Source organism: Oncorhynchus nerka, linkage group LG12, assembly GCF_034236695.1.
Source record: "Oncorhynchus nerka isolate Pitt River linkage group LG12, Oner_Uvic_2.0, whole genome shotgun sequence".
Taxonomy (NCBI): Eukaryota; Metazoa; Chordata; class Actinopteri; order Salmoniformes; family Salmonidae; genus Oncorhynchus; species Oncorhynchus nerka.
Window position 1 is genome coordinate 51452769 of NC_088407.1, and position 26795 is coordinate 51479563.

The 26795-nt window shown below is 47.7% G+C and overlaps 1 protein-coding gene across 1 annotated transcript in view; it reads left to right on the forward strand.

Annotated features, from left to right (window-relative positions):
• LOC115138340 (kinesin-like protein KIF26B) overlaps nucleotides 1-26795 on the forward strand; it is a 177844-nt gene that overhangs the window by 110317 nt on the left and 40732 nt on the right. Inside the window, 6 exon segments of the mRNA XM_029675105.2 lie at nucleotides 1733-1802; nucleotides 1804-1855; nucleotides 1858-1916; nucleotides 20397-20609; nucleotides 20709-20802; nucleotides 26491-26636. Coding sequence (XP_029530965.2) covers nucleotides 1733-1802; nucleotides 1804-1855; nucleotides 1858-1916; nucleotides 20397-20609; nucleotides 20709-20802; nucleotides 26491-26636 — 634 coding nt within the window.

The following is a 26795-nucleotide window of genomic DNA, read 5'->3' on the forward strand; positions in this document are numbered from 1 at the left end:
ATAAAGTGCATGGTTTCATCTTATTTCATATTTTATAAAGTGCATGGTTTCATCTTATTTCATCTTTTATAAACTACATGGTTTCATCTTATTTCATATTTTATAAAGTGCATGGTTTCATCTTATTTCATCTTTTATAAACTGCATGGTTTCATCTTATTTCATCTTTTATAAACTGCATGGTTTCATCTTATTTCATATTTTATAAACTGCATGGTTTCATCTTATTTCATCTTTTATAAAGTGCATGGTTTCATCTTATTTCATATTTTATAAAGTGCATGGTTTCATCTTATTTCATCTTTTATAAAGTGCATGGTTTCATCTTATTTCATATTTTATAAAGTGCATGGTTTCATCTTATTTCATATTTTATAAAGTGCATGGTTTCATCTTATTTCATATTTTATAAAGTGCATGGTTTCATCTTATTTCATATTTTATAAAGTGCATGGTTTCATCTTATTTCATATTTTATAAAGTGCATGGTTTCATCTTATTTCATCTTTTATAAAGTGCATGGTTTCATCTTATTTCATATTTTATAAAGTGCATGGTTTCATCTTATTTCATCTTTTATAAAGTGCATGGTTTCATCTTATTTCATCTTTTATAAAGTGCGTGCTTTCCTGAATCGTAGTTAAAGGACCACACACCTACTGTCTGATGTCATCGCGTGACTGATATGCTGATCCTCTTCCACCGCAATTTCTCACATAATTCATTTTACAGACACCAAAAGATCCCACCATGTCGAACGAACAACTGATCTGTTGGCATTTATGAAAACGTCCCGATTCCATCACAGCTGTCAGGATTTTATATGGTATCTCTTTACTCGCATTAAAAACTGTGGAAGGAAACGTGGTTATTGTGATGTCGTCAGATTAACATTCGATGTAGTATAACATCAGCTAGCTAGCTACGATTGAGAGGAGGAGAGCACCGGATTTTAGCTAGCTAACGTTAGCGTTGCTAGGTATTTTTGACCAACGTTTGGGAGTAATGACAACATTATTATCTGTCTGAAGTACATTTGACGACGTCATCAGGATGACGAAGTTGTTTCCTACAAAAATGATTTGACAACTTTAGCAATGTCATCACATTTCCTAGCCACCATAGTGTAATTTAGACTAAAAGGAGAAAGGAGAGGAGAGACAGGGAAGAGAAAAGAGCGAGTGGAAAGAGAAGACTGTGAAGTCTGTGAGGACAGTGAAATGGTGTTCCCCTCCCAGTTACAGATGTCGCTGCTTAAGTGTGTGTGCGTGTGTTCATTATTGATGTGGTGAGCTGGGCGCGTAATCCAGGCCCAATTAGCAACATGAACGAGCAATTAGGACAGGGCACACGGAGCTACCGCAATTGTGGTGGTGTTGGGGAGGAAGCGCCGTCATGGTGGCATGGAACAACTTTCTTCACTGTTTTTTTTTCTCCATCGAAGGCGTCCACTTAACCACTCTCCACAGCTGGATTTTTAAGTGGGAACACATTTCTCACAAGGCCTTACACATCATGATCACTCTGTGTGCTCTTAGGTCGGGGGGGGATATTTCCCTCTTCCTTCTCCTCTCTCTTTCTCCATCTCTTACTCTCTGTGGGTCTTTTACCCTCTCTCTCGTTATCTCCCAACTCGCTTCAATCAGCAGTAGATGAACACTGTAACGAGATGTGTTGGATGATTGGTTAACATTGGAATTGAACCCCCCCACCCCTCTTTCTCCTTCTGTAGAGCTGCTCAGAAGTTGAACCTATCATCGAAGAAGAAGAAGCAGCGCCCAGAGCCCCCCCAGTGGTGTGTGACCCCCTCTGTTCCCCACCAACTTCAGTGGGACCCTGCAGACCGGCCCTCCCCCGCCCCACCTTGCCTGTTACGGGCTGCCAGCAAGATCAAAGACACCCCCGGACTGGGCAAGGTAAGACTTTATGAGCGCACACGCACTCACACACACGTACAGTACGGTATCCTGAGGAATAGAAAGGGTGACATTTCCAGATAAACAAAATGTCACCTTCACTCCTGCTGCCGTGGCCTTTTTCTTACCACACACATACAGACAAACATACACAGACGCACACATTTCCACATTTCCCTGCTGCCTGTAACCTGTGAGAGCAGGCAAGATATTAGACCATACCGCGATGTGTGCCGTCGGATTTGCTGCCCCCCTCCTCCGCTTGGGTTTTGGTACATTCCGGCTCACCTTAATCGAATCAGCCCAGCAGGGATGCTTCCATTCACCTCCAGATTGCGGGGGGGAGATATTTTATATCAGTAAAGGAAATTAAATGATGTGTGTTCTTATCTCTAGGCATACTTAAAAGGAAGTCCCTTGAAGGAAAGATAAAGTGCTGGTTTGTGAACCTCAGGCTGCTAGCAGCTCTACCTGTACTCGCTGAAGAGACCGATGTGAAAGAATGAAGAAATGGAGAAATGGAGAGGTCCATCTGTCACTGTAGAAAATGTTGTCTAAAATATTGCACACCATTGGGAGATCATTTTGCAGAACCTCAAGCTAAAATGTGTTGATACCAGCTTGATTTAAGGGAGGTTATTTTGTGGACAAAACAAATGAATGACATTTCATCGTCTTAACATAATATACGATTGATTCCTCCTCGTCCTCCTTGTCCATCGATTAGGTTTATCTCCAATCCGCCCATCTTCTCCTTCACTCCCTCTCCTCCCCTCCTTTGTGGGGCTTCCACGGTCACTTCAATCACCCAGCAAAGTGTTAACCACACAGCCACACAGACGCTCACAAACAGAAACACACACACAGACCGACACACACACACAGACAGACACACACAGACCGACACACACACACAGACAGACACTCACAAACAGAAACACACACACAGACCGACACACACACACAGACAGACACACACAGACAGACACACACACACAGACCGACACACACACACAGACAGACACACACAGACCGACACACACACACAGACAGACACTCACAAATAGAAACACACACACAGACCGACACACACACACAGACAGACACACACAGACAGACACACACACACAGACAGACACACACACACACACACAGACAGGCTCTGGAACGAGCGGCAGCCTTGAGAGCAATGACACTAAGATGCCTAAGCCATTATTAATAGCTGTCTCAGATCAGGCCAAAAACAACACCTCACAGGCAGTTGTGTGTGTGTGTGTGTGTGTGTGTGTGTGTGTGTGTGTGTGTGTGTGTGTGTGTGTGTGTGTGTGTGTGTGTGTGTGTGTGTGTGTGTGTGTGTGTGTGTGTGTGTGTGTGTGTGTGTGTGCAGAGTATGGGAATTCAATAGCCACTTTGCTACCTTGTTGTGGGTAAAATATTAATAGTGGTGGTATTGGCAGGCCTACGAAAGGCTTAATTGTGAGATAGAGGGGTGGACACGAGCCAGGAGAACAACAAGGCAGATTGAAGGAGGGAGGAAAGAGAGACAGATATTTAGAGAGATGGAGAGAGAGAAAGAGGGTTTGGATGCCTGATTCTGCATTAAGACTGCCAGAGCTTTTGTGTGTGTGCTGTCATACTCATTCCTCTCACACTCCTCTGTGTGTGTGTGTGTGTGTGTGTGTGTGTATACATGTGTGTTAGTAAGGGCAGTCTCTAAACTGTGTTGCCAAATTAGCAACTTTGTCGCTAGATTTAGTTTAGATTTAGTTTTCAGACCCCTCCAGTGACTTATTGGTAAAAGAGTAGAGTGACAAATGTAGCTACTTTTTAAGGCTTCCCCAGCGACTATTGGATGATTTAGCAACTTCCCTGTTTGTGTGTGTGTCCGTTCATCTGAGCTCAGCTGTGCTACTCTGTTCTACGGTCTTGCGCCCCTTCCAAAGCCTCTCTCCCCGCCTCTCTCTGCTGTAGCCTCTCAGTCCTCTCTCTGCTGTAGCCTCTCAGTCCTCTCTCTGCTGTAGCCTCTCAGTCATCTCTCTGCTGTAGCCTCTCAGTCCTCTCTCTGCTGTAGCCTCTCAGTCCTCTCTCTGCTGTAGCCTCTCAGTCCTCTCCCTGCTGTAGCCTCTCAGTCCTCTCTCTGCTGTAGCCTCTCAGTCCTCTCCCTGCTGTAGCCTCTCAGTCCTCTCTCTGCTGTAGCCTCTCAGTCCTCTCTCTGCTGTAGCCTCTCAGTCCTCTCTCTGATGTAGCCTCAAAGTCCTCTCCCTGCTGTAGCCTCTCAGTCCTCTCTCTGCTGTAGCCTCTCAGTCCTCTCTCTGCTGTAGCCTCTCAGTCCTCTCTCTGATGTAGCCTCTCAGTCCTCTCCCTGCTGTAGCCTCTCAGCCCTCTCTCTGCTGTAGCCTCTCAGTCCTCTCTCTGCTGTAGCCTCTCAGTCCTCTCTCAGATCTAGCCTCTCTGTCCTCTCCCTGCTGTAGCATCTCAGACCGCTCTCTGTTGTAGCCTCTCAGTCCTCTCCCTGCTGTAGCCTCTCAGCCCTCTCTCTGCTGTAGCCTCTCAGTCCTCTCTCTGCTGTAGCCTCTCAGTCATCTCTCTGCTGTAGCCTCTCAGTCCTCTCTCTGCTGTAGCCTCTCAGTCCTCTCTCTGCTGTAGCCTCTCAGTCCTCTCCCTGCTGTAGCCTCTCAGTCCTCTCTCTGCTGTAGCCTCTCAGTCCTCTCCCTGCTGTAGCCTCTCAGTCCTCTCTCTGCTGTAGCCTCTCAGTCCTCTCTCTGATGTAGCCTCTCAGTCCTCTCCCTGCTGTAGCCTCTCAGCCCTCTCTCTGCTGTAGCCTCTCAGTCCTCTCTCTGATGTAGCCTCTCAGTACTCTCTCAGATCTAGCCTCTCTGTCCTCTCCCTGCTGTAGCATCTCAGACCGCTCTCTGTTGTAGCCTCTCAGTCCTCTCCCTGCTGTAGCCTCTCAGCCCTCTCTCTGCTGTAGCCTCTCAGTCCTCTCTCTGATGTAGCCTCTCTGTCCTCTCCCTGCTGTAGCCTCTCAGCCCTCTCTCTGCTGTAGCCTCTCAGTCCTCTCTCTGATGTAGCCTCTCTGTCCTCTCCCTGCTGTAGCCTCTCAGACCTCTCTCTGCTGTAGCCTCTCAGTCCTCTCCCTACTGTAGCCTCTCAGCCCTCTCTCTGCTGTAGCCTCTCAGTCCTCTCTCTGATGTAGCCTCTCAGTCCTCTCTCTGATATAGCCTCTCTGTCCTCTCCCTGCTGTAGCCTCTCAGTCTTCTCTCTGCTGTAGCCTCTCAGTCCTCTCCCTGCTGTAGCTTCTCAGTCCTCTCCCTGCTGTAGCCTCTCAGTCCTCTCTCTGCTGTAGCCTCTCAGTCCTCTCTCTGATGTAGCCTCAAAGTCCTCTCCCTGCTGTAGCCTCTCAGTCCTCTCTCTGATGTAGCCTCTCAGTCCTCTCCCTGCTGTAGCCTCTCAGCCCTCTCTCTGCTGTAGCCTCTCAGTCCTCTCTCTGATGTAGCCTCTCAGTACTCTCTCAGATCTAGCCTCTCTGTCCTCTCCCTGCTGTAGCCTCTCAGACCTCTCTCTGCTGTAGCCTCTCAGACCTCTCTCTGATGTAGCCTCTCAGTCCTCTCTCTGATGTAGCCTCTCAGTCCTCTCTCTGCTGTAGCCTCTCAGTCCTCTCTCTGCTGAAGCTTCTCAGACCTCTCTCTGCTGTAGCCTCTCAGTCCTCTCTCTGATGTAGCCTCTCAGTCCTCTCTCTGCTGTAGCCTCTCAGTCCTCTCTCTGCTGTAGCCTCTCAGACCTCTCTCTGCTGTAGCCTCTCAGTCCTCTCTCTGCTGTAGCCTCTCAGTCCTCTCTCTGATGTAGCCTCTCAGTCCTCTCTGCTGTAGCCTCTCTGTCCTCTCCCTGCTGTAGCCTCTCAGACCTCTCTGCTGTAGCCTCTCAGTCCTCTCTCTGCTGTAGCCTCTCAGTCCTCTCTCTGCTGTAGCCTCTCAGTCCTCTCTCTGATGTAGCCTCAAAGTCCTCTCCCTGCTGTAGCCTCTCAGGCCTCTCTCTGCTATAGCCTCTCAGTCCTCTCTCTGCTGTAGCCTCTCAGTCCTCTCTCTGATGTAGCCTCTCAGTCCTCTCCCTGCTGTAGCCTCTCAGCCCTCTCTCTGCTGTAGCCTCTCAGTCCTCTCTCTGATGTAGCCTCTCAGTCCTCTCTCAGATGTAGCCTCTCAGTCCTCTCTCTGCTGTAGCCTCTCAGACCGCTCTCTGCTGTAGCCTCTCAGTCCTCTCCCTGCTGTAGCCTCTCAGCCCTCTCTCTGATGTAGCCTCTCAGTCCTCTCTCTGCTGTAGCCTCTCTGTCCTCTCCCTGCTGTAGCCTCTCAGCCCTCTCTCTGCTGTAGCCTCTCAGTCCTCTCTCTGCTGTAGCCTCTCAGTCCTCTCTCTGCTGTAGCCTCTCAGTCCTCTCTCTGCTGTAGCCTCTCAGACCTCTCTCTGCTGTAGCCTCTCAGACCTCTCTCTGATGTAGCCTCTCAGTCCTCTCTCTGATGTAGCCTCTCAGTCCTCTCTCTGCTGTAGCCTCTCAGTCCTCTCTCTGCTGAAGCTTCTCAGACCTCTCTCTGCTGTAGCCTCTCAGTCCTCTCTCTGATGTAGCCTCTCAGTCCTCTCTCTGATGTAGCCTCTCAGTCCTCTCTCTGCTGTAGCCTCTCAGACCTCTCTCTGCTGTAGCCTCTCAGTCCTCTCTCTGCTGTAGCCTCTCAGTCCTCTCTCTGATGTAGCCTCTCAGTCCTCTCTCTGCTGTAGCCTCTCTGTCCTCTCCCTGCTGTAGCCTCTCAGACCTCTCTCTGCTGTAGCCTCTCAGTCCTCTCTCTGCTGTAGCCTCTCAGTCCTCTCTCTGCTGTAGCCTCTCAGTCCTCTCTCTGATGTAGCCTCAAAGTCCTCTCCCTGCTGTAGCGTCTCAGGCCTCTCTCTGCTATAGCCTCTCAGTCCTCTCTCTGCTGTAGCCTCAAAGTCCTCTCCCTGCTGTAGCCTCTCAGTCCTCTCCCTGCTGTAGCCTCTCAGCCCTCTCTCTGCTGTAGCCTCTCAGTCCTCTCTCTGATGTAGCCTCTCAGTCCTCTCTCAGATGTAGCCTCTCAGTCCTCTCTCTGCTGTAGCCTCTCAGACCGCTCTCTGCTGTAGCCTCTCAGTCCTCTCCCTGCTGTAGCCTCTCAGCCCTCTCTCTGATGTAGCCTCTCAGTCCTCTCTCTGATGTAATCTCTCTGTCCTCTCCCTGCTGTAGCCTCTCAGCCCTCTCTCTGCTGTAGCCTCTCAGTCCTCTCTCTGATGTAGCCTCTCAGTCCTCTCTCTGATGTAGCCTCTCTGTCCTCTCCCTGCTGTAGCCTCTCAGTCCTCTCTCTGATGTAGCCTCTCAGTCCTCTCCCTGCTGTAGCCTCTCAGTCCTCTCTCTGCTGTAGCCTCTCAGTCCTCTCCCTGCTGTAGCTTCTCAGTCCTCTCCCTGCTGTAGCCTCTCAGTCCTCTCTCTGCTGTAGCCTCTCAGTCCTCTCTCTGCTGTAGCCTCTCAGTCCTCTCCCTGCTGTAGCCTCTCAGTCCTCTCTCTGCTGTAGCCTCTCAGTCCTCTCTCTGATGTAGCCTCTCAGTCCTCTCTCTGCTGTAGCCTCTCTGTCCTCTCCCTGCTGTAGCCTCTCAGCCCTCTCTCTGCTGTAGCCTCTCAGTCCTCTCTCTGCTGTAGCCTCTCAGACCTCTCTCTGCTGTAGCCTCTCAGTCCTCTCTCTGCTGTAGCCTCTCAGACCTCTCTCTGCTGTAGCCTCTCAGACCTCTCTCTGATGTAGCCTCTCAGTCCTCTCTCTGCTGAAGCTTCTCAGACCTCTCTCTGCTGTAGCCTCTCAGTCCTCTCTCTGATGTAGCCTCTCAGTCCTCTCTCTGCTGTAGCCTCTCAGTCCTCTCTCTGCTGTAGCCTCTCAGACCTCTCTCTGCTGTAGCCTCTCAGTCCTCTCTCTGCTGTAGCCTCTCAGTCCTCTCTCTGATGTAGCCTCTCAGTCCTCTCTCTGCTGTAGCCTCTCTGTCCTCTCCCTGCTGTAGCCTCTCAGACCTCTCTCTGCTGTAGCCTCTCAGTCCTCTCTCTGCTGTAGCCTCTCAGACCTCTCTCTGCTGTAGCCTCTCAGTCCTCTCTCTGCTGTAGCCTCTCAGACCTCTCTCTGCTGTAGCCTCTCTGTCCTCTCCCTGATGTAGCCTCTCAGACCTCTCTCTGCTGTAGCCTCTCAGTCCTCTCTCTGCTGTAGCCTCTCAGTCATCTCTCTGCTGTAGCCTCTCAGACCTCTCTCTGCTGTAGCCTCTCAGTCCTCTCTCTGATGTAGCCTCTCAGACCTCTCTCTGATGTAGCCTCTCAGTCCTCTCTCTGATGTAGCCTCTCAGTCCTCTCTCTGCTGTAGCCTCTCAGTCCTCTCTCTGATGTAGCCTCTCAGTCCTCTCTCTGATGTAGCCTCTCTGTCCTCTCCCTGCTGTAGCCTCTCAGTCCTCTCTCTGATGTAGCCTCTCAGACCTCTCTCTGCTGTAGCCTCTCAGTCATCTCTCTGCTGTAGCCTCTCAGTCCTCTCTCTGCTGTAGCCTCTCAGTCTTCTCTCTGCTGTAGCCTCTCAGTCCTCTCTCTGATGTAGCTCCTCAGACCTCTCTCTGATGTAGCCTCTCAGTCCTCTCTCTGATGTAGCCTCTCAGTCCTCTCTCTGATGTAGCCTCTCAGTCCTCTCTTTGATGTAGCCTCTCTGTCCTCTCCCTGCTGTAGCCTCTCAGTCCTCTCTCTGATGTAGCCTCTCTGTCCTCTCCCTGCTGTAGCCTCTCAGTCCTCTCTCTGATGTAGCCTCTCTGTCCTCTCCCTGCTGTAGCCTCTCAGTCCTCTCCCTGCTGTAGCCTCTCAGTCCTCTCTCTGATGTAGCCTCTCTGTCCTCTCCCTGCTGTAGCCTCTCAGTCCTCTCTTTGATGTATTCTCTCTGTCCTCTGTCTGCTGTAACCTCTCAGCCCTCTCTCTGCTGTAGCCTCTCAGTCCTCTCTCTGCTCTAGCCTTTCAGTCCTCTCTCTGCTGTAGCCTCTCAGTCCTCTCCCTGCTGTAGCCTCTCAGTCCTCTCTCTGATGTAGCCTCTCAGTCCTCTTTCTGCTGTAGCCTCTCAGTCCTCTCTCTGCTGTAGCCTCTCAGTCCTCTCCCTGCTGTAGCCTCTCAGTCCTCTCTCTGCTGTAGCCTCTCAGTCATCTCCCTGATGTAGCCTCTCAGTCCTCTCCCTGCTGTAGCCTCTCAGTCCTCTCTCTGCTGTAGCCTCTCAGTCCTCTCCCTGATGTAGCCTCTCAGTCCTCTCTCTGCTGTAGCCTCTCAGTCCTCTCTCTGATGTAGCCTCTCAGTCCTCTCTCTGATGTAGCCTCTCAGTCCTCTGAAGTGAAGTGAATTTTATTAAAATGGGTTCCTTTTTGTTCTCCTTCAAACATTCTATTTCGTTTTGATTTGGAGAACTTCTCATTGCTTGAGAGACTGATGGACAGCATAAGCAGAAAAAAAGTATATATATCTTTTTTATACCATGTGCAAATGGTCATTATGAAGTCAATATTATGTCATGACGTCATCTAGCAACTTCTAGCGACAGATGGAGCAGCCGACAGCTACTTTCCTTGGATTGTTGGCAAAACTGGTCTCATGGGATTCTTTTCTGTAATTTAAAAGCTCACATTAGTTTGATATTGGCTTAACCGGTCTCCATGGTTACAATCAGCAGCCAGCAGTGGGATACCTGTGAGACACATGCGCACACACGCACAGTCCCACTGGTACTCTTCCTTAATCAGATTGCTCTCTTATCACAGCCCCAGTTATGAGAGAGAGAGAGAGAGAGAGACAGAGAGAGAGAGAGAGAGAGAGAGAGAGAGAGAGAGAGAGAGAGAGAGAGAGAGAGAGAGAGAATAACAACCCTGTGAATTATTCAGTCGAGCCTCTTTTAACTGATACTCTAAAAACGACTGCGGAGACTTTGTGTTTTCCTGCCTCGTCAAATGACATGGTGATTAAATATTTATCGGCAACACGATGACAACGTCAGAAACATTGCTATCGATTCATTCCCGGCTCAGTCACACAGTTACTTATTCATTAAATGCTGCAGCATAAAATGTTATGTTGCCTGTGTCCTAAGGCCGTACACATACCACAGGAGGTTGGTGGCACCTTAATTGGGGAGAACGGGCTAGTGGTAATGACTGGAGCGGCATCAGTGGAATGGTATTAAATACATCAAACAGATGGTTTCCAGGTGTTTGATGTCATTCCCTTTGCTCCGTTCCGGCCATTTATTTATGAGCCGTCCTCCCCTCAGCAGCCTCCACTGACACATACTGGTCAGGGTTTAAAGTAATGAGACATAAAGCCAATATTTACCAGCCGACCTTCATACATGTTCTTCAGGTTTTGAAGGTAAACAAGAGGCCTTCTTACAGTAAGAATACATCAGCTGTTGGAATGGGACCTCTGCTACCTGCTAGGCCATCGGTTCTGCTGTGAGTTACTTGTTGTTCGACTTCTGATGCCTTTATGGACAGATGGACCAGCCTGGTGCAGTGTAGACTCGGGACCTGACAGGCAGACTGGGTTGTTTGTATCACACAGTGTGACATCATGACGGGGAGCTGAGAGCCAAGAGCTTTGATTGGCATCGCATCAGGGGGATAGAGAGAGATGGAGGAGGAGGAGGAGAGAGAAGGGGGGGATAGAGAGAGATGGAGGAGAGGGAGAGAGAGAAGGGGGATAGAGAGAGATGGAGGAGGAGGAGAGAGAGAAGGGGGATAGAGAGAGATGGAGGAGGAGAGGGAGAGAGAGAAGGGGCATAGAGAGAGATGGAGGAGGAGGAGAGGGAGAGAGAGAAGGGGGATAGGGAGAGATGGAGGAGAGGGAGAGAGAGGGGGGTAGAGAGAGATGGAGGAGGAGAGGGAGAGAGAGAAGGGGGATAGAGAGAGATGGAGGAGAGGGAGAGAGAGAGGGGGATAGAGAGATGGAGAGGGAGAGAGAGAAGGGGGATAGAGAGATGGAGGAGGAGAGGGAGTGAGAGAAGGGGGATAGAGAGATGGAGAGGGAGAGAGAGAAGGGGGATAGGGAGAGGGAGAGGGAGAAGGGGGATAGAGAGAGATGGAGAGGAGAGAGGGAGAAGGGGGATAGAGAGAGATGGAGGAGCGGGAGAGAGAGAAAGGGGGATAGAGAGAGATTGAGGAGGAGAGGGAGAGAGAGAAGGGGGATAGAGAGAGATAGAGGGAGAGAGAGAGAAGGGGGATAGAGAGAGATGGAGGAGGAGGAGAGGGAGAGAGAGAAGGGGGATAGGGAGAGATGGAGGAGGAGCGGGAGCGGGAGAGAGAGAAGGGGGAGAGGTGTAGATAAAGAATGGATGGTCTAGAGAGAGGTAGAGAGGGAATGGACGATAGAGCGAGAGGTAGAGAGAGACAGAAGAGCTGTTATCAGGGTGACATCAGTGTCTGTCTGAGGAGTTGCTCCAGGGGACTTGATGAACGCAGAGCGAGACGAGAGCTTCCACTCAAACACACTAATGGGCTCTATCCCAACCCCTCCTCCATCTTATATCCTTAACCCCTCTCAACCTCTCCTCGTCCATCGCTCTTTCTTTCCCCCATCTACTGTAGGACCCCCCCCTGCTCCCCTCTTTCCCCACCCTGTTTAAGCTGAACAAAGAGCCTAGCAGCATACCACCCTGCATACCACGGCTTGCTTCTGAAGCTAAGCAGGGTTGGTCCTGGTCAGTTCCTGGATGGGAGACCAGATGCTGCTGGAAGTGGTGTTGGAGGGCCAGTAGGAGGCACTCTTTCCTCTGGTCTAAAAAAGTAAATATCCCAATGCCCCAGGGCAGTGATTGGTACACTGCCCTGTGTAGGGTGCCGTCTTTCGGATGGGACGTTAAATTTACATTTACATTTACATTTAAGTCATTTAGCAGACGCTCTTATCCAGAGCGACTTACAAATTGGTGCATTCACCTTATGACATCCAGTGGAACAGTAGTGCATCTATACAATACATTACAATACAATACATTACAATACATTACAATACAATACATTACAATACAATACAATACATTACAATACATTACAATACAATACATTACAATACATTACAATACATTACAATACATTACAATACAATACATTACAATACATTACAATACAATACATTACAATACAATACATTACAATACATTACAATACAATACAATACATTACATTACAATACAATACATTACAATACATTACAATACAATACATTACAATACAATACATTACAATACATTTACATTTAAGTCATTTAGCAGACGCTCTTATCCAGAGCGACTTACAAATTGGTGCGTTCACCTTAAGACATCCAGTGGAACAGCCACTTTACAATAGTGCATCTAAATCTTTTAAGGGGGTGAGAAGGATTACTTTATCCTATCCTAGGTATTCCTGAAAGAGGTGGGGTTTCAGGTGTCTCCGGAAGGTGGTGATTGACTCCGCTGTCCTGGCGTCGTGAGGGAGTTTGTTCCACCATTGGGGGGCCAGAGCAGCGAACAGTTTTGACTGGGCTGCGCGGGAACTGTACTTCCTCAGTGGTAGGGAGGCGAGCAGGCCAGAGGTGGATGAACGCAGTGCCCTTGTTTGGGTGTAGGGCCTGATCAGAGCCTGGAGGTACTGAGGTGCCGTTCCCCTCACAGCTCCGTAGGCAAGCACCATGGTCTTGTAGCGGATGCGAGCTTCAACTGGAAGCCAGTGGAGAGAGCGGAGGAGCGGGGTGACGTGAGAGAACTTGGGAAGGTTGAACACCAGACGGGCTGCGGCGTTCTGGATGAGTTGTAGGGGTTTAATGGCACAGGCAGGGAGCCCAGCCAACAGCGAGTTGCAGTAATCCAGACGGGAGATGACAAGTGCCTGGATTAGGACCTGCGCTGCTTCCTGTGTGAGGCAGGGTCGTACTCTGCGGATGTTGTAGAGCATGAACCTACAAGAACGGGCCACCGCCTTGATGTTAGTTGAGAACGACAGGGTGTTGTCCAGGATCACGCCAAGGTTCTTAGCACTCTGGGAGGAGGACACAATGGAGTTGTCAACCGTGATGGCGAGATCATGGAACGGGCAGTCCTTCCCGGGAGGAAGAGCAGCTCCGTCTTGCCGAGGTTCAGCTTGAGGTGGTGATCCGTCATCCACACTGATATGTCTGCCAGACATGCAGAGATGCGATTCGCCACCTGGTCATCAGAAGGGGAAAGGAGAAGATTAATTGTGTGTCGTCTGCATAGCAATGATAGGAGAGACCATGTGAGGTTATGACAGAGCCAAGTGACTTGGTGTATAGCGAGAATAGGAGAGGGCCTAGAACAGAGCCCTGGGGGATGCCAGTGGTGAGAGCGCGTGGTGAGGAGACAGATTCTCGCCACGCCACCTGGTAGGAGCGACCTGTCAGGTAGGACGCAATCCAAGCGTGGGCCGCGCCGGAGATGCCCAACTCGGAGAGGGTGGAGAGGAGGATCTGATGGTTCACAGTATAGAAGGCAGCCGATAGGTCTAGAAGGATGAGAGCAGAGGAGAGAGAGTTAGCTTTAGCAGTGCGGAGGGCCTCCGTGATACAGAGAAGAGCAGTCTCAGTTGAATGACTAGTCTTGAAAATTAAATGGGTGTCCTGACTCTCTGAGGTCATTAAAGATCCCATGGCACTTATCGTAAGAGTAGGGGTGTTAATCTCGGTGTCCTGGCTAAATTCCCAATCTGGCCCTCAAACCATCATGGTCACCTAATAATCCCCAGTTTACAATTGGCTCATTAATCCCCCTCCTCTCCCCTGTAACTATTCCCCAGGTCGTTGCTGCAAATGAGAACATGTTCTCAGTCAACTTACCTGGTAAAATAACGGATAAATTAAAAATATATAGCTCTGTCGTCGTGCGATTGGTACATCCAGTATACACCCACAGATTCTTGAAGAACATGACTTATGAATGCCTAATGAGCTTAGTTCGACCTGTCGCACCCCGTCAGAACTCAAAATATAAGCTTGTTTTACTCCAATGTTTGTAAACAATGCAATTGTAAATAAACACTGTATAGCCTCAAAACATGGTTAAAACGAAACGTATATGCTATATGGTCCGTACTTGCATCCATAGCTTGAGCGTGGTTACATTTCTCCAGCCCCAATCCGGAAGGTATTTACCAAAATCAATGGCGGGGTGTCGGCTTTGTTATTTTAAAATAAACTGCTGATTGCTCCTTTAAAGACCTTGTGGGCTGTGGTGTTTCTCCTCAGGTATTAACCAGGATTTAAATAGCCCCGTGCTCACATGGGTAACCAGTAAACATTCAACCTATTTGTCACCGTCACCCTGCCACTGTGAGATCACCCCGCCACTGTGATCACCCCCTCCCCTCCTACCAGCTATACTGACTCCATGGTGTTGGGTCAAATATGTCTACATTATACCTGTTAACTGTCTGTCTAATGAAGAGCAGCCACAATGCCAAGATACATTTAACATCATCAACATCTTGGCTCTTAGTTGTTTTATAGAAACACTATAAACAGACTCTCTTGCTTTCCTTTTCTATCCTTCCCTCCCTCTCTTGCTCTCTCACGCACGCACGCACGCACGCACGCACGCACGCACGCACGCACGCACGCACTCACACACACACACACACACACACACACACACACACACACACACACACACACACACACACACACACACACACACACACACACACACACACACACACACACACACACACACACACACACACACACACACACACACACACACACACACACAGTATCTAAGCCTGTACCTAAATTACATATACGTCCCGATGTGTGCTGTGTAATCATGCAATGTGTGCTTTCCCACAGAGACAGGAAGAGGAAATGGATATCTGTGGGGGACACGATATGAGTTATACAAATCCTTCCCCTGAGGCACTTACTGATATGATGGGCCTTTGTATTGGGGTCAAGATAGGGCACTGGACGCTCAGGAGTGTGTACGTGTGTGTATGTTTATATTGCAAAAGGTCTTTGAATTTACTGTGTAGTCTTGACCTGACCGTTAACTGTACTCGCCAGGCTTACACCTCGACTCTCATTATAGTAGACAGGCAGCAGGTACATTCTCTTTATCTCTCACACACACACGCACACATGCGCACACACACACACCCTACTCTTATCTCTCTGGAAGGCCTTTCTCCCTGTTGTTTCCTGGTCATTTTGATGGCATAGTGATCAGAAGAAAGTCTCTGTTTAAGTTTGAGCTATACTTTCACCTACCAGCTTTTATCATGTCAATTGTAGCCTATAATGTCTGCAATGACAATACACTGAGTGTACAAAACATTAGGAACACCTGCTCTTCCAATGACACAGACTGACCGGGTGAATCCAGGTGAAGGCTATGATCCCTTGATGTTGCTTGTTAAATCCACTTAATTCAGTGTAGATGAAGGGGGGCAGGTTAAAGAAGGATTTTTAATCCTTGAGACAATTGAGACATGAGATTGTGTATGTGTACCATTCAGATGGTGAATGGGCAAGACAAAAGAGATTTCAGTGCCTTTGAACAGGGTATGGTAGTAGGTGCCGGGCACAGCGGTTTGAGTGTGTCAAGAACTGCAACACTGCTGGGTTGTTCACACTCCGTAGTTTCCCGTGTGTATCAAGAATGTTCCACCACCCAAAGGACATCCAGCCAACTTGACACAACTGTGGGAAACATTGGAGTCAACATGGGACAGCATTTGACACCTTGTAGAGTCACGATGTCACGATGAATTGAGTCTGTTCTGAGGGAACAACTCTATGTTTTGTACACTCAGTGTAAGTTTTAATATGTTCTGTGTGTGTGTATATATATATATATATATATATATATATATATATATATATATACACTGCTCAAAAAAATAAAGGGAACACTAAAATAACACATCCTAGATCTGAATGAATGAATTATTCTTATTAAATACTTTTTTCTTTACATAGTTGAATGTGCTGACAACAAAATCACACAAAAATTATCAATGGAAATCAAATTTATCAACCCATGGAGGTCTGGATTTGGATTTGGAAAACCACACTACAGGCTGATCCAACTTTGATGTAATGTCCTTAAAACAAGTCAAAATGAGGCTCAGTAGTGTGTGTGGCCTCCACGTGCCTGTATGACCTCCCTACAACGCCTGGGCATGCTCCTGATGAGGTGGCGGATGGTCTCCTGAGGGATCTCCTCCCAGACCTGGACTAAAGCATCCGCCAACTCCTGGACAGTCTGTGGATGGAGCGAGACATGATGTCCCAGATGTGCTCAATTGGATTCAGGTCTGGGGAACGGGCGGGCCAGTCCATAGCATCAATGCCTTCCTCTTGCAGGAACTGCTGACACACTCCAGCCACATGAGGTCTAGCATTGTCTTGCATTAGGAGGAACCCAGGGCCAACCGCACCAGCATATGGTCTCACAAGGGGTCTGAGGATCTCATCTCAGTACCTAATGGCAGTCAGGCTACCTCTGGCGAGCACATGGAGGGCTGTGCGGCCCCCCAAAGAAATGCCACCCCACACCATGACTGACCCACCACCAAACCGGTCATGCTGGAGGATGTTGCAGGCAGCACAATGTTCTCCACGGCGTCACCAGACTCTGTCACGTCTGTCACGTGCTCAGTGTGAACCTGCTTTCATCTGTGAAGAGCACAGGGCGCCAGTGGCGAATTTGCCAATCTTTGTGTTCTCTGGCAAATGCCAAACGTCCTGCACGGTGTTGGGCTGTAAGCACAACCCCCACCTGTGGACATCGGGCCCTCATACCACCCTCATGGAGTCTGTTTCTGACCATTTGAGCAGACACATGCACATTTGTGGCCTGCTGGCGGTCATTTTGCAGGGCTCTGGCAGTGCTCCTCCTTGCACAAAGGCGGAGGTAGCGGTCCTGCTGCTGGGTTGTTGCCCTCCTACGGCCTCCTCCACGTCTCCTGATGTACTGGCTTGTCTCCAGGTAGCGCCTCCATGCTCTGGACACTACGCTGACAGACACAGCAAACCTTCTTTCCACAGCTCGCATTGATGTGCCATCCTGAATGAGCTGCACTACCTGAGCCACTTGTGTGGGTTGTAGACTCCGTCTCATACTATCACTAGAGTGAAAGCACCGCCAGCATTCAAAAGTGACCAAAACATCAGCCAGGAAGCATAGGAACTGAGAAGTGTTCTGTGGTCACCACCTGCAGAACCACTCCTTTATTGGGGGTGTCTTGCTAATTGCCTATAATTTCCACCTGTTGTCTATTCCATTTGCACAACAGCATGTGAAATTTATTGTCAATCAGTGTTGCTTCCTAAGTGGACAGTTTGATTTCACAGAAGTGTGATTGACTTGGAGTTACATTGTGTTGTTTAAGTGTTCCCTTTATTTTTTTGAGCAGTGTATATATATATATATATATATATATATATATATATACAGTGGGGCAAAAAAGTATTTAGTCAGCCACCAATTGTGCAAGTTCTCCCACTTAAAAAGATGAGAAGCCTGTAATTTTCATCATAGGTACACTTCAACTATGACAGACAAAATGAGAATTTCTTTTCTCCAGAAAATCACATTGTAGGATTTTTTATGAATTTATTTGCAAATTATGGTGGAAAATAAGTATTTGGTCACCTACAAACAAGCAAGACTTCTGGCTCTCACAGACCTGTAACAGACCTCTGTCCTCCACTCGTTACCTGTATTAATGGCACCTGTTTGAAATTGTTATAAGTATAAAAGACACCTGTCCACAACCTCAAACAGTCACACTCCAAACTCCACTATGGCCAAAAACAAAGAGCTGTCAAAGGACACCAGAAACAAAATTGTAGACCTGCACCGGGCTGGGAAGACTGAATCTGCAATAGGTAAGCAGCTTGGTTTGAAGAAATCAACTGTGGGAGCAATTATTAGGAAATGGAAGACATACAAGACCACTGATAATCTCCCTCGATCTGGGGCTCCACGCAAGATCTCACCCCGCGGGGTCAAAATTATCACAAGAACGGTGAGCAAAAATCCCAGAACCACACGGGGGGACCTACTGAATGACCTAGAGAGCTGGGACCAGAGAGCTGGGACCAAAGTAACAAAGCCTACCATCAGCAAGGGCATTGAAGATGAAACGTGGCTGGGTCTTTCAGCATGACAATGATCCCAAACACACCGCCCGGGCAACGAAGGAGTGGCTTCGTAAGACGCATTTCAAGGTCCTGGAGTGGCCTAGCCAGTCTCCAGATCTCAACCCCATAGAAAATCTTTGGAGGGAGTTGAAAGTCCATGTTGCCCAGCATCAGCCCCAAAACATCACTGTTCTAGAGGAGATCTGCATGGAGGAATGGGCCAAAATACCAGCCACAGTGTGTGAAAACCTTGTGAAGACTTACAGAAAACGTTTGACCTCTGTCATTGCCAACAAAGGGTATATAACAAAGTATTGAGATACACTTTTCTTATTGACCAAATACTTATTTTCCACCATAATTTGCAAATAAATTCATTAAAAATCCTACAATGTGATTTTCTGGATTTTTTTTCTCATTTTGTCTGTCATAGTTGAAGTGTACATATGATGAAAATTACAGGCCTCTCTCATCTTTTCAAGTGGGAGAACTTGCACAATTGGTGGCTGACTAAATACTTTTTTGCCCACTGTATATATATATATATCTTCACTTTGAATAAAAAATCAGTAATTTCCATTAGAGAGAGACAAATAATTTGTATAGTCCATTGTAGAAACGCTGTTAAAATGTCTTGTCCTAGAGAATCTTTTTAATGTCCGTGTGTTTTAATGGTGAGCTTCGTTTGAGAGGAGATCTGGAGAATGTCATCTCAGTGCTGCTGGCTCTACAAGCAGACCATTTTACCCCACTCCTCTGCAGAGGAGAGGGGGGATCCATCATATTCCCTTCTCCCTCATTCACTTTCTCTCTCTTACTTTTCCCTCTGTCCCCCTCTCTCTCTATCTGTCACACTGTACACACACACACTATACACACACACACACACACACACACACACACACACACACACACACACACACACACACACACACACACACACACACACACACACACACACACACACACACACACACACACACACACACACACACACACACACACACACACACACACACACACACACACACACACACACACACACACACACACACACACACACACACACACACACACACACACACACACACGTTATTGCATTTGCCCCATGTTTTCAGTTATTCAAATGACATTATTTTGTTAGCATGCAGATTCCTGCTGCGTTGCGTTCATGGTGAATGTCTTTCATTTGTGTTTCCGTTCTCCTTGGCTGCTCAATCCTGTTACACAACACGACGCAGACTCATGCCTTCATGTCCTCAAGGCTCAAATCTTTTCTATTCACTTATCTGCTATTTACTCTGTTTGCTTTCATCTCTGCTCACGTCTCTCCCCTCTATCCGGCTGTAATTCTGTCTTTTCTGAGCATTCTGGAGCGTCCTGTCTGAAAGCCACAGTGTGTTTGGGAGCGTTTGGGAACGCCGTCCCGTTTTAATCCCAGAGCAACGTTTAGCGGAAGCTTAAAGCAGAACCTGTCTTCTGACGGTGACTCATGTTCGGTCTCGGTGGTGGGGAAAATGACAGCCTGGATCTGAATTTGCATCCTCTCCTCTACTCCCTCTCCTCCCTTTTTTCTCTCTCCCCTCCATCTCACTCCCTCCCCTCTCTCTTCTTCCATCCTGAATTGCTCCATCCTTCCGCTATCTATTTCTCCCTTATCCCCATCCCTCTCTCTAAAGCTCCTCCTAGCTGTGAATAAAGAAGTAGATAAGTGAACCTGCAGGAGCTCTGGGAAAAGTTTGAGATCTGTCAGCTGCTTTTCTCTCGATTAAAAAAACCTCAACGCCAACGAGGTGTGACAACAAACGAGTGTTGACGTGTGTGGGGTGGGGTGGGGGGGGGGGGTGAAAGAGAGAGAGAGCTAAAAATAAGATTGCTCCGCTTAAAGCTTTGAAGTCTAACACAGGAAAAAGAGGGAGAGGTGATGCAGGTGTTGATGCGTGTCTTCTAAGAACTAAATAGCTGGCTTGTCTTTGTTAGGTTTATCTTGTCTTTGTTAGGTTTAGTGCAGAAGAGGGTTTCAGCCCCCCATGAATGAAACAATAGAATTTTATCGTTACTACTGGTTTCTACTGGGGTTCTACTGTTTTTTTTACTATGGTTCAATTGTTTACAAATAGTTTTTACAATATGGTTCAACTGGTTTTATCCTGGTTCAACTGGCCTCTGTAGGGCTTTAGGGGTTTGACCTGATCTTATCTTGACCTACTTCTGTTCTATTGTTGGGTTCTACAATCTGATTCTGATGAGTTTACGATCCCCTGTTCTGAGTTCTCTGGTCCTGTCCTCTGTCCCTCCACCAGGTGAAGGTGATGGTGCGTGTGTGTCCTGTGATGTCCTCGGACGCAGCAGAGTCCAGCTCTTTCCTCAAGGTGGACACCAGGAAGAAGCAGGTGACCATTATGGATCCATCAGCCAACCAGATGCAAGGAAACACCCTCCAGAAACGAGGAGTCAATCAGGCCCCACCTAAGATGTTTGCCTTCGACGCAGCCTTCCCCCATGATGCATCACAGGTAGGGATCTGATTTTGCGCAGGGTAGCCAATCCCAAATGACCCCCCCCCCCAGCCAATTCCAAATGGCCCCCTAGCCAATCCCAATCTCTCTCTCTAGGCGGAGGTGTGTGCTGGTACTGTAGCTGAGGTCATTCAGTCGGTGGTGAACGGAGCAGATGGCTGTGTCTTCTGCTTCGGACACTCTAAACTGGGTAAGGATGTGTGTGTATGAACCTGATCTGAGCCTTTGTTGTATGGCACACACACACACACACACACACACACACACACACACACACACACACACACACACACACACACAATGTTGTGCCGTATGTAGCCAGACATTGACAATTGGAGTCTGACATTGAAAATAAAGTGAATGCATTTGCAAAGTATCGACCGCTGATTTTGTAAGTGTGACGCTCTCTGATCAACATGACTGCATCTCAGCTAGCCTCTACTATCAGGACAGACTGCATGGGGAGGGAGGGAAGAACATTCAAGGGAGAGGGAGAGGGAGATGGGAGCAGCCAGGCAAGAAGAGGGAGTGGAACAGAAAGAAGAATGAGAGAGGGAGAGCGAGGGGGAGAGGAATGTAGGGACAGACAAGGGTAGAGAGAAAGAAACGGAAAGGGAGAGAAAGAGAGAGAGAGAGAGAGAGAGAGAGAGAGAGAGGAGACTAATGTCACTTCAAATCTCCTCCAGTTCAGTAGCCCTGGTCTTGTCTTGTCTGAGCAGGAGGCTGAATCTCCACCAGTTTAATCCCACTGAGGTCCCTCCTCAGAAGGGCACAGTAATGAGTGTCAGGACCCTGCCTGATCCACTCTCTGTAACGTGTCTGTCTTACTGTCTGTGTGTGCCTTCAGCGTCCATGCTTTCACACTCAGGTAATCAGTCTAGCCATGACAAATTCTCTACATGTCATAAGCCTGTTCTTACAGCCCAGACACACACACACACACACACACACACACACACACACACACACACACACACACACACACACACACACACACACACACACACACACACACACACACACACACACACACACACACACACACACACACACAGGATAAAAACAGCTGGGACAAAATAACACACAATGAACAAACCGTTGCAGTTCATTCGGAAAGTTTTCAGACCTCTTCACTTTTTCCAGATTTTGTTACATTACAGCCTCATTCTAAAATGGATTAAATACATACAAATCAGCAGCAATCTACACACAATATCCCATAATGACAAAGTGAAAACAGGTCATTTTTGCAAATTTATAAAAATGTCAAACAGAAATACCTTATTTACTTAAGTATTCAGACCCTTTGCTATGATACTTGAAATTGATCTCAGGTTCATCCTGTTTCCATTGATCATCCTTGAGATGTTTTCACAACTTGATTGTCCACCTGTGGAAAATTCAATGGATTGAACATGATTTGGAAAGGTACACACCTGCCTATACAAGGTCCCATAGTTGACAGTGCATGTCAGAGCAAAACCCAAGCCATGAGGTTGAAGGAATTGCCCGTAGAGCTCTGAGACAGGATTGTGTCGATGAACAGATCTGGGGAAGGGTAACAAAAAATGTCTGCAGCATTGAAGATCCCCAAGAACACAGTGGCCTCCATCATTCTGGAGCTGGCCGCCCGCCCATACTGAGCAATCGGGGGAGAAGGGCCTTGGTCAGAGAGGTGACCAAGAACCTGATGGTCACTCTGACGGAGCTTTAGAGTTCCTCTGTGGAGATGGGAGAACCTTCCAGAAGGACAACCATTTCTGCAGCCCTCCACCAATCAGGCCTTTATGGTAGAGTGGCTTGGCAGAAGTCACTCCTCAGTAAAAGGCACATCAAAGTCCGCTTGGAGTTTGCCAAAAGGCACCTGAAGACTCTCAGACCATGAGAAACAAGATTCTCTGGTCTGATGAAACCAAGATTGACCTCGTTGGCCTGAATTCCAAGCATCACGTCTGGAGGAAACTTGGAACCATCCCTATGGTGAAGCATGGTGGTGGCAGCATCATACTGTGGGGATATTTTTCAGCAGCAGGAACTGGGAGACTAGTCAAGATTGAGGCAAAGATTAACAAAGTAGAGAGATATCCTTGATGAAAACCTGCTCCAGAGCACTCAGGACCTCAGACTGTGGCAAAGGTTCACCTTCCAATACGACAAAAGCCTTAAGCACACAGCTAAGACAACGCAGGAGTGGCTTCGGGACAAGTCTCTGAATGTCCTTGAGTGGCCCAGCCATAGCCCGAACTTGAACCCGATCGAACATCTCTGGAGAGACCTGAAAATATCTGTGCAGCAACGCTCCACATCCAACCTGACAGAGCTTGAGAGGCTCTGCAGAGAAGAATGGGAGGAACTCCCCAAATACAGGTGTGCCAAGCTTGTAGCCTCATACCCAAGAAGACTCTAAGCTGTAATCACTGCCAAAGGTGCTTCAACAAATTACTGAGTAAATGGTCTGAATACTTATGTAAATGTGATATTTCAGTTTATTCATAAAAACGTATAAAACCCAGTTGTTGCTTTGTCATTATGGGGTATTGTGTGTAGATTGACGAGGGGTATAAAAACAGAGTCACACACACTATGTATAAATTACTTGGAGTTTATACACAAAGTGTGCAGCTCCTTTTGTTTTTATAGCCTACAGTTCATTCACCATTAGTCAGCACCTCTACACTAAATCATTTTCTTTGGCTGTGCACCAGCTCATGCTTTTGATGAGGGGGAGAGAAAACGAATCCATTTTAATATAAGGCTGTAACAAAATGTGGAAAAAAGTCAAGAGGTCCGAATACTTTCCGAAGGCACTGTATATTATTTAGCAGCTGCTTTCATCTAGAGTGACTTAAAAATATATATATATTTAGCCTTTATTGAACCAGGCAAGTCAGTTAAGAATAAATTCTTATTTACAATGACGGCCTAGGAACAGTGGGTTAAACTGCGGGTTAAACTGCCTTGTTCAGGGGCAGCTCGGGGATTCGATCTAGCAACCTTTCAGTTACTGGCCCAATGCTCTAACCACTAGGCTACCTGCCGCCCCACAATAAGTGCAATCAGCTATGGAAAGTGACCACATAGCATCGTATGGCCATCGCTAGTAAAACCTTCTGGAATGGAAAAGCCCCCCCCCCACCGACTACGCCATCTATCAGCCTCCGGTGGAATGTCAGAGGACACACTCACTGGTAATTAAACACAGAATATTCCCTTTAGAAACACACACACATTCGCGAACACACATGCCCATTTACACACACATGCACATTTACACATACATGCAAAACTCCACACACACACACCACCCTGCCCCTACCAACCATATATCAGCCTGTGGTGTGATGTCAGTGGACACGCGTGTTGGTTCCCTGGTCATGGAAATGAATGCCAGAATCCTCGCTTTAGGAATAAAGACAGAGCCCTCTCTGCTCCACTAGCCTACCAGGCCTGGAGAAGATTATTGCATTAGCTTTTATTTTACATCCACAAAACGGATCACTGAAAGAAGGAGGGTGGGTTTGAGGCTCCAGGCTCTGAGATCTGTAAGTGTGTGTGTGTGTGTGTGTGTGTGTGTGTGTGTGTGTGTGTGTGTGTGTGTGTGTGTGTGTGTGTGTGTGTGTGTGTGTGTGTGTGTGTGTGTGTGTGTGTGTGTGTGTGTGTGTGTGTGTGTGTGTGTGTGTGTGTGTGTGTGTGTGTGTGTACGTGCATTCACGTTTGTGTGTGTGTTTGATGTTGGAATAGAATAAACTGTGCTCCACTGGTCCTTAATAGAGATCAAATACCCTCACAGGCCAGTCTCTTTTTATGAATCATTCATTCCATTTGATTCTGTCCTGTAAATCCAATCAATACATATAACATCACAGGCGGGCAATAAACCCTAGCTGTCTATCTGTCTGTCTGTCCCAACCCACCTCAGCCCCCTAAACCACCGATTTAAATCAGATGAGATTCAATAAGGACTGAGGGCATGTAGATGAAGGTAGAGTAATGGATGGCCGGGTTATGAACAGAGGAGGAGGGAGAGAGGGGAACATTGTAGATAATTGAATCCCACGCTCTCTTGCTCTTGCATTACCTCATCCTCCTCGAGTCCTCTGATTGGATTACTGGCCCTGGGCCGTACGGCCATCCCTTTAATGGTAGCCATCTTTATTATGTCTGTAATCAATGTAACAATCCTGTCACTGTGGGATCTTTTTCTCTCTCTCATCTATCTCTGCCTCTAACTCCCTCTCTCCCTCTCCCCTCCCACTCTCTCTGAAGATGCTTGTTGGCCTGTCAGCATTACCAGTTCTGTACTCTGTTGTTCAGGCCAATTATAAGCAAGAATCGCTCTAAGCTATAATGATGGTAGATGCCTTACCAGTATCCCACTGACAGACTACTACCCCACCTGGCTACATCCCACTCCACTGTCAGTCTTCCTAACCACCACCCACAGCATGTACCCCACACAGACAATATGTCATGGTGGGGGATGGTCAGACCATTCCCCTGTTGATCTGCTACTTGGCATGTTGTGTCAGATGGAAGGTGTGAATACCAGCTAGTCTTGAGCAGAGGCAAAGTGATCTTACAATCCAGCCTGTGCACTGCTATCTTAGTCAGAGAGAGAGAGAGAGAGAGAGAGAGAGAGAGAGAGAGAGAATAACCCTGTGAATTATTCAGTCGAGAGAGAGAGAGAGAGAGACGCCTGAGAACTGTTGCTGACTGCTCATGGCACAATGAGCTTGTGATTAAGTTTCTGTAGCACCAGAGAGTATGAGTCACAACGTTATGAAATTAAACAACAAACAAAACACATGAATGCACAGACACACATACAGAGACAGAGAGAGGAGTGTGAAAGGAATGAGTCTGACAGCTTGAGCCAAGAGCAGTACAGTAACTCTGAATGGAAAGGTTTTTATTGTCCTATGTTGTACAGCCACAAAGCACTGTTCTTTATTGCTTACTCAAAAGTGAATTTAATTTGGAAGATCTAACATCATGGCGGTCTTCTGGTGTCATGTGTGACAGAGACAAGGCAGATTCAGATCCCAAGTTCTGTCAATTAACGGTCTCTAAGCCAACAGACACCATATCAAGCGGTGCGCTGTGACACTGAATTATAGTAGCGGATAAGAAATGATTAGAGATCATCTTTAGAAGGCAGTCCAGCATTGTGATTGGCTGCCCTCGTCCAATCACATTATTAATGATCTCATTGAGTACCTACTGTAAATGAATCCTCTGTGACGTTTAATGTCTCTATAGATGAACAAAACATCAGTGAAGACGGAGTTAAACACTTAGCAGGCAGCAATGACAATGGCTTTTGAGAAATGATTCTACTCTGATTAAGTCGAGACATAAAAGGCTGATGGAGAACACATACGGTTTAACCTGGCGCGCACACAAAACAAGGCAGAATGAAAGGCACATTGCAAAAATACACACAGTTGTATGCGCACGCACGCACGCACGCACGCACGCACGCACGCACGCACGCACGCACGCACGCACGCACACACACACACACACACACACACACACACACACACACACACACACACACACACACACACACACACTACATGTGGATGTGTGTGTACATGTGTGACATATGGCTTTGTTTATCCGTGTGTTTGATCTCTCCTCCGTCAACAGTAGGGGTCGTCCCCCTGCGTCTAGGTTCGTAGGGGCTGGTCTGGACACACCGTGGGGATACACACAAACGGAGTTCATTTAGAAATCAGACCAAAGGGGTGGGCTGTAGACATGGGAGAAAGGAAAGAGGACAGAGTGCGTGTGGTGTTTTGGAAGAGATGATTATGTTAATGATTGTTTTACTGCACTGCTGATGGAGTTTTGTGTGTGTGTGTGTGTCCTCCAGGTAAATCCTACACCATGATAGGTGGTGACGAGTCCATGCAGACCCTGGGGATCATCCCCTGTGCCATCTCCTGGCTCTTCAAGCTCATCAACGAGAGAAAGGAGAAGACGGGAGCACGCTTCTCTGTCCGAGTCTCAGCCGTAGAGGTCTGTCACTCCCTCACTCTAAGGCTGCGTTAACAAAGGCAGCCCAATTCTGATCTTTTGCCCAATTATCGTCAAAAGACCTGATCTGATTGGTCAAAAGGCACGTTTTTGGAAAAACATCAGAATCGGGCTGCCTGTGTAAATGAAGCGTAAGAGCCG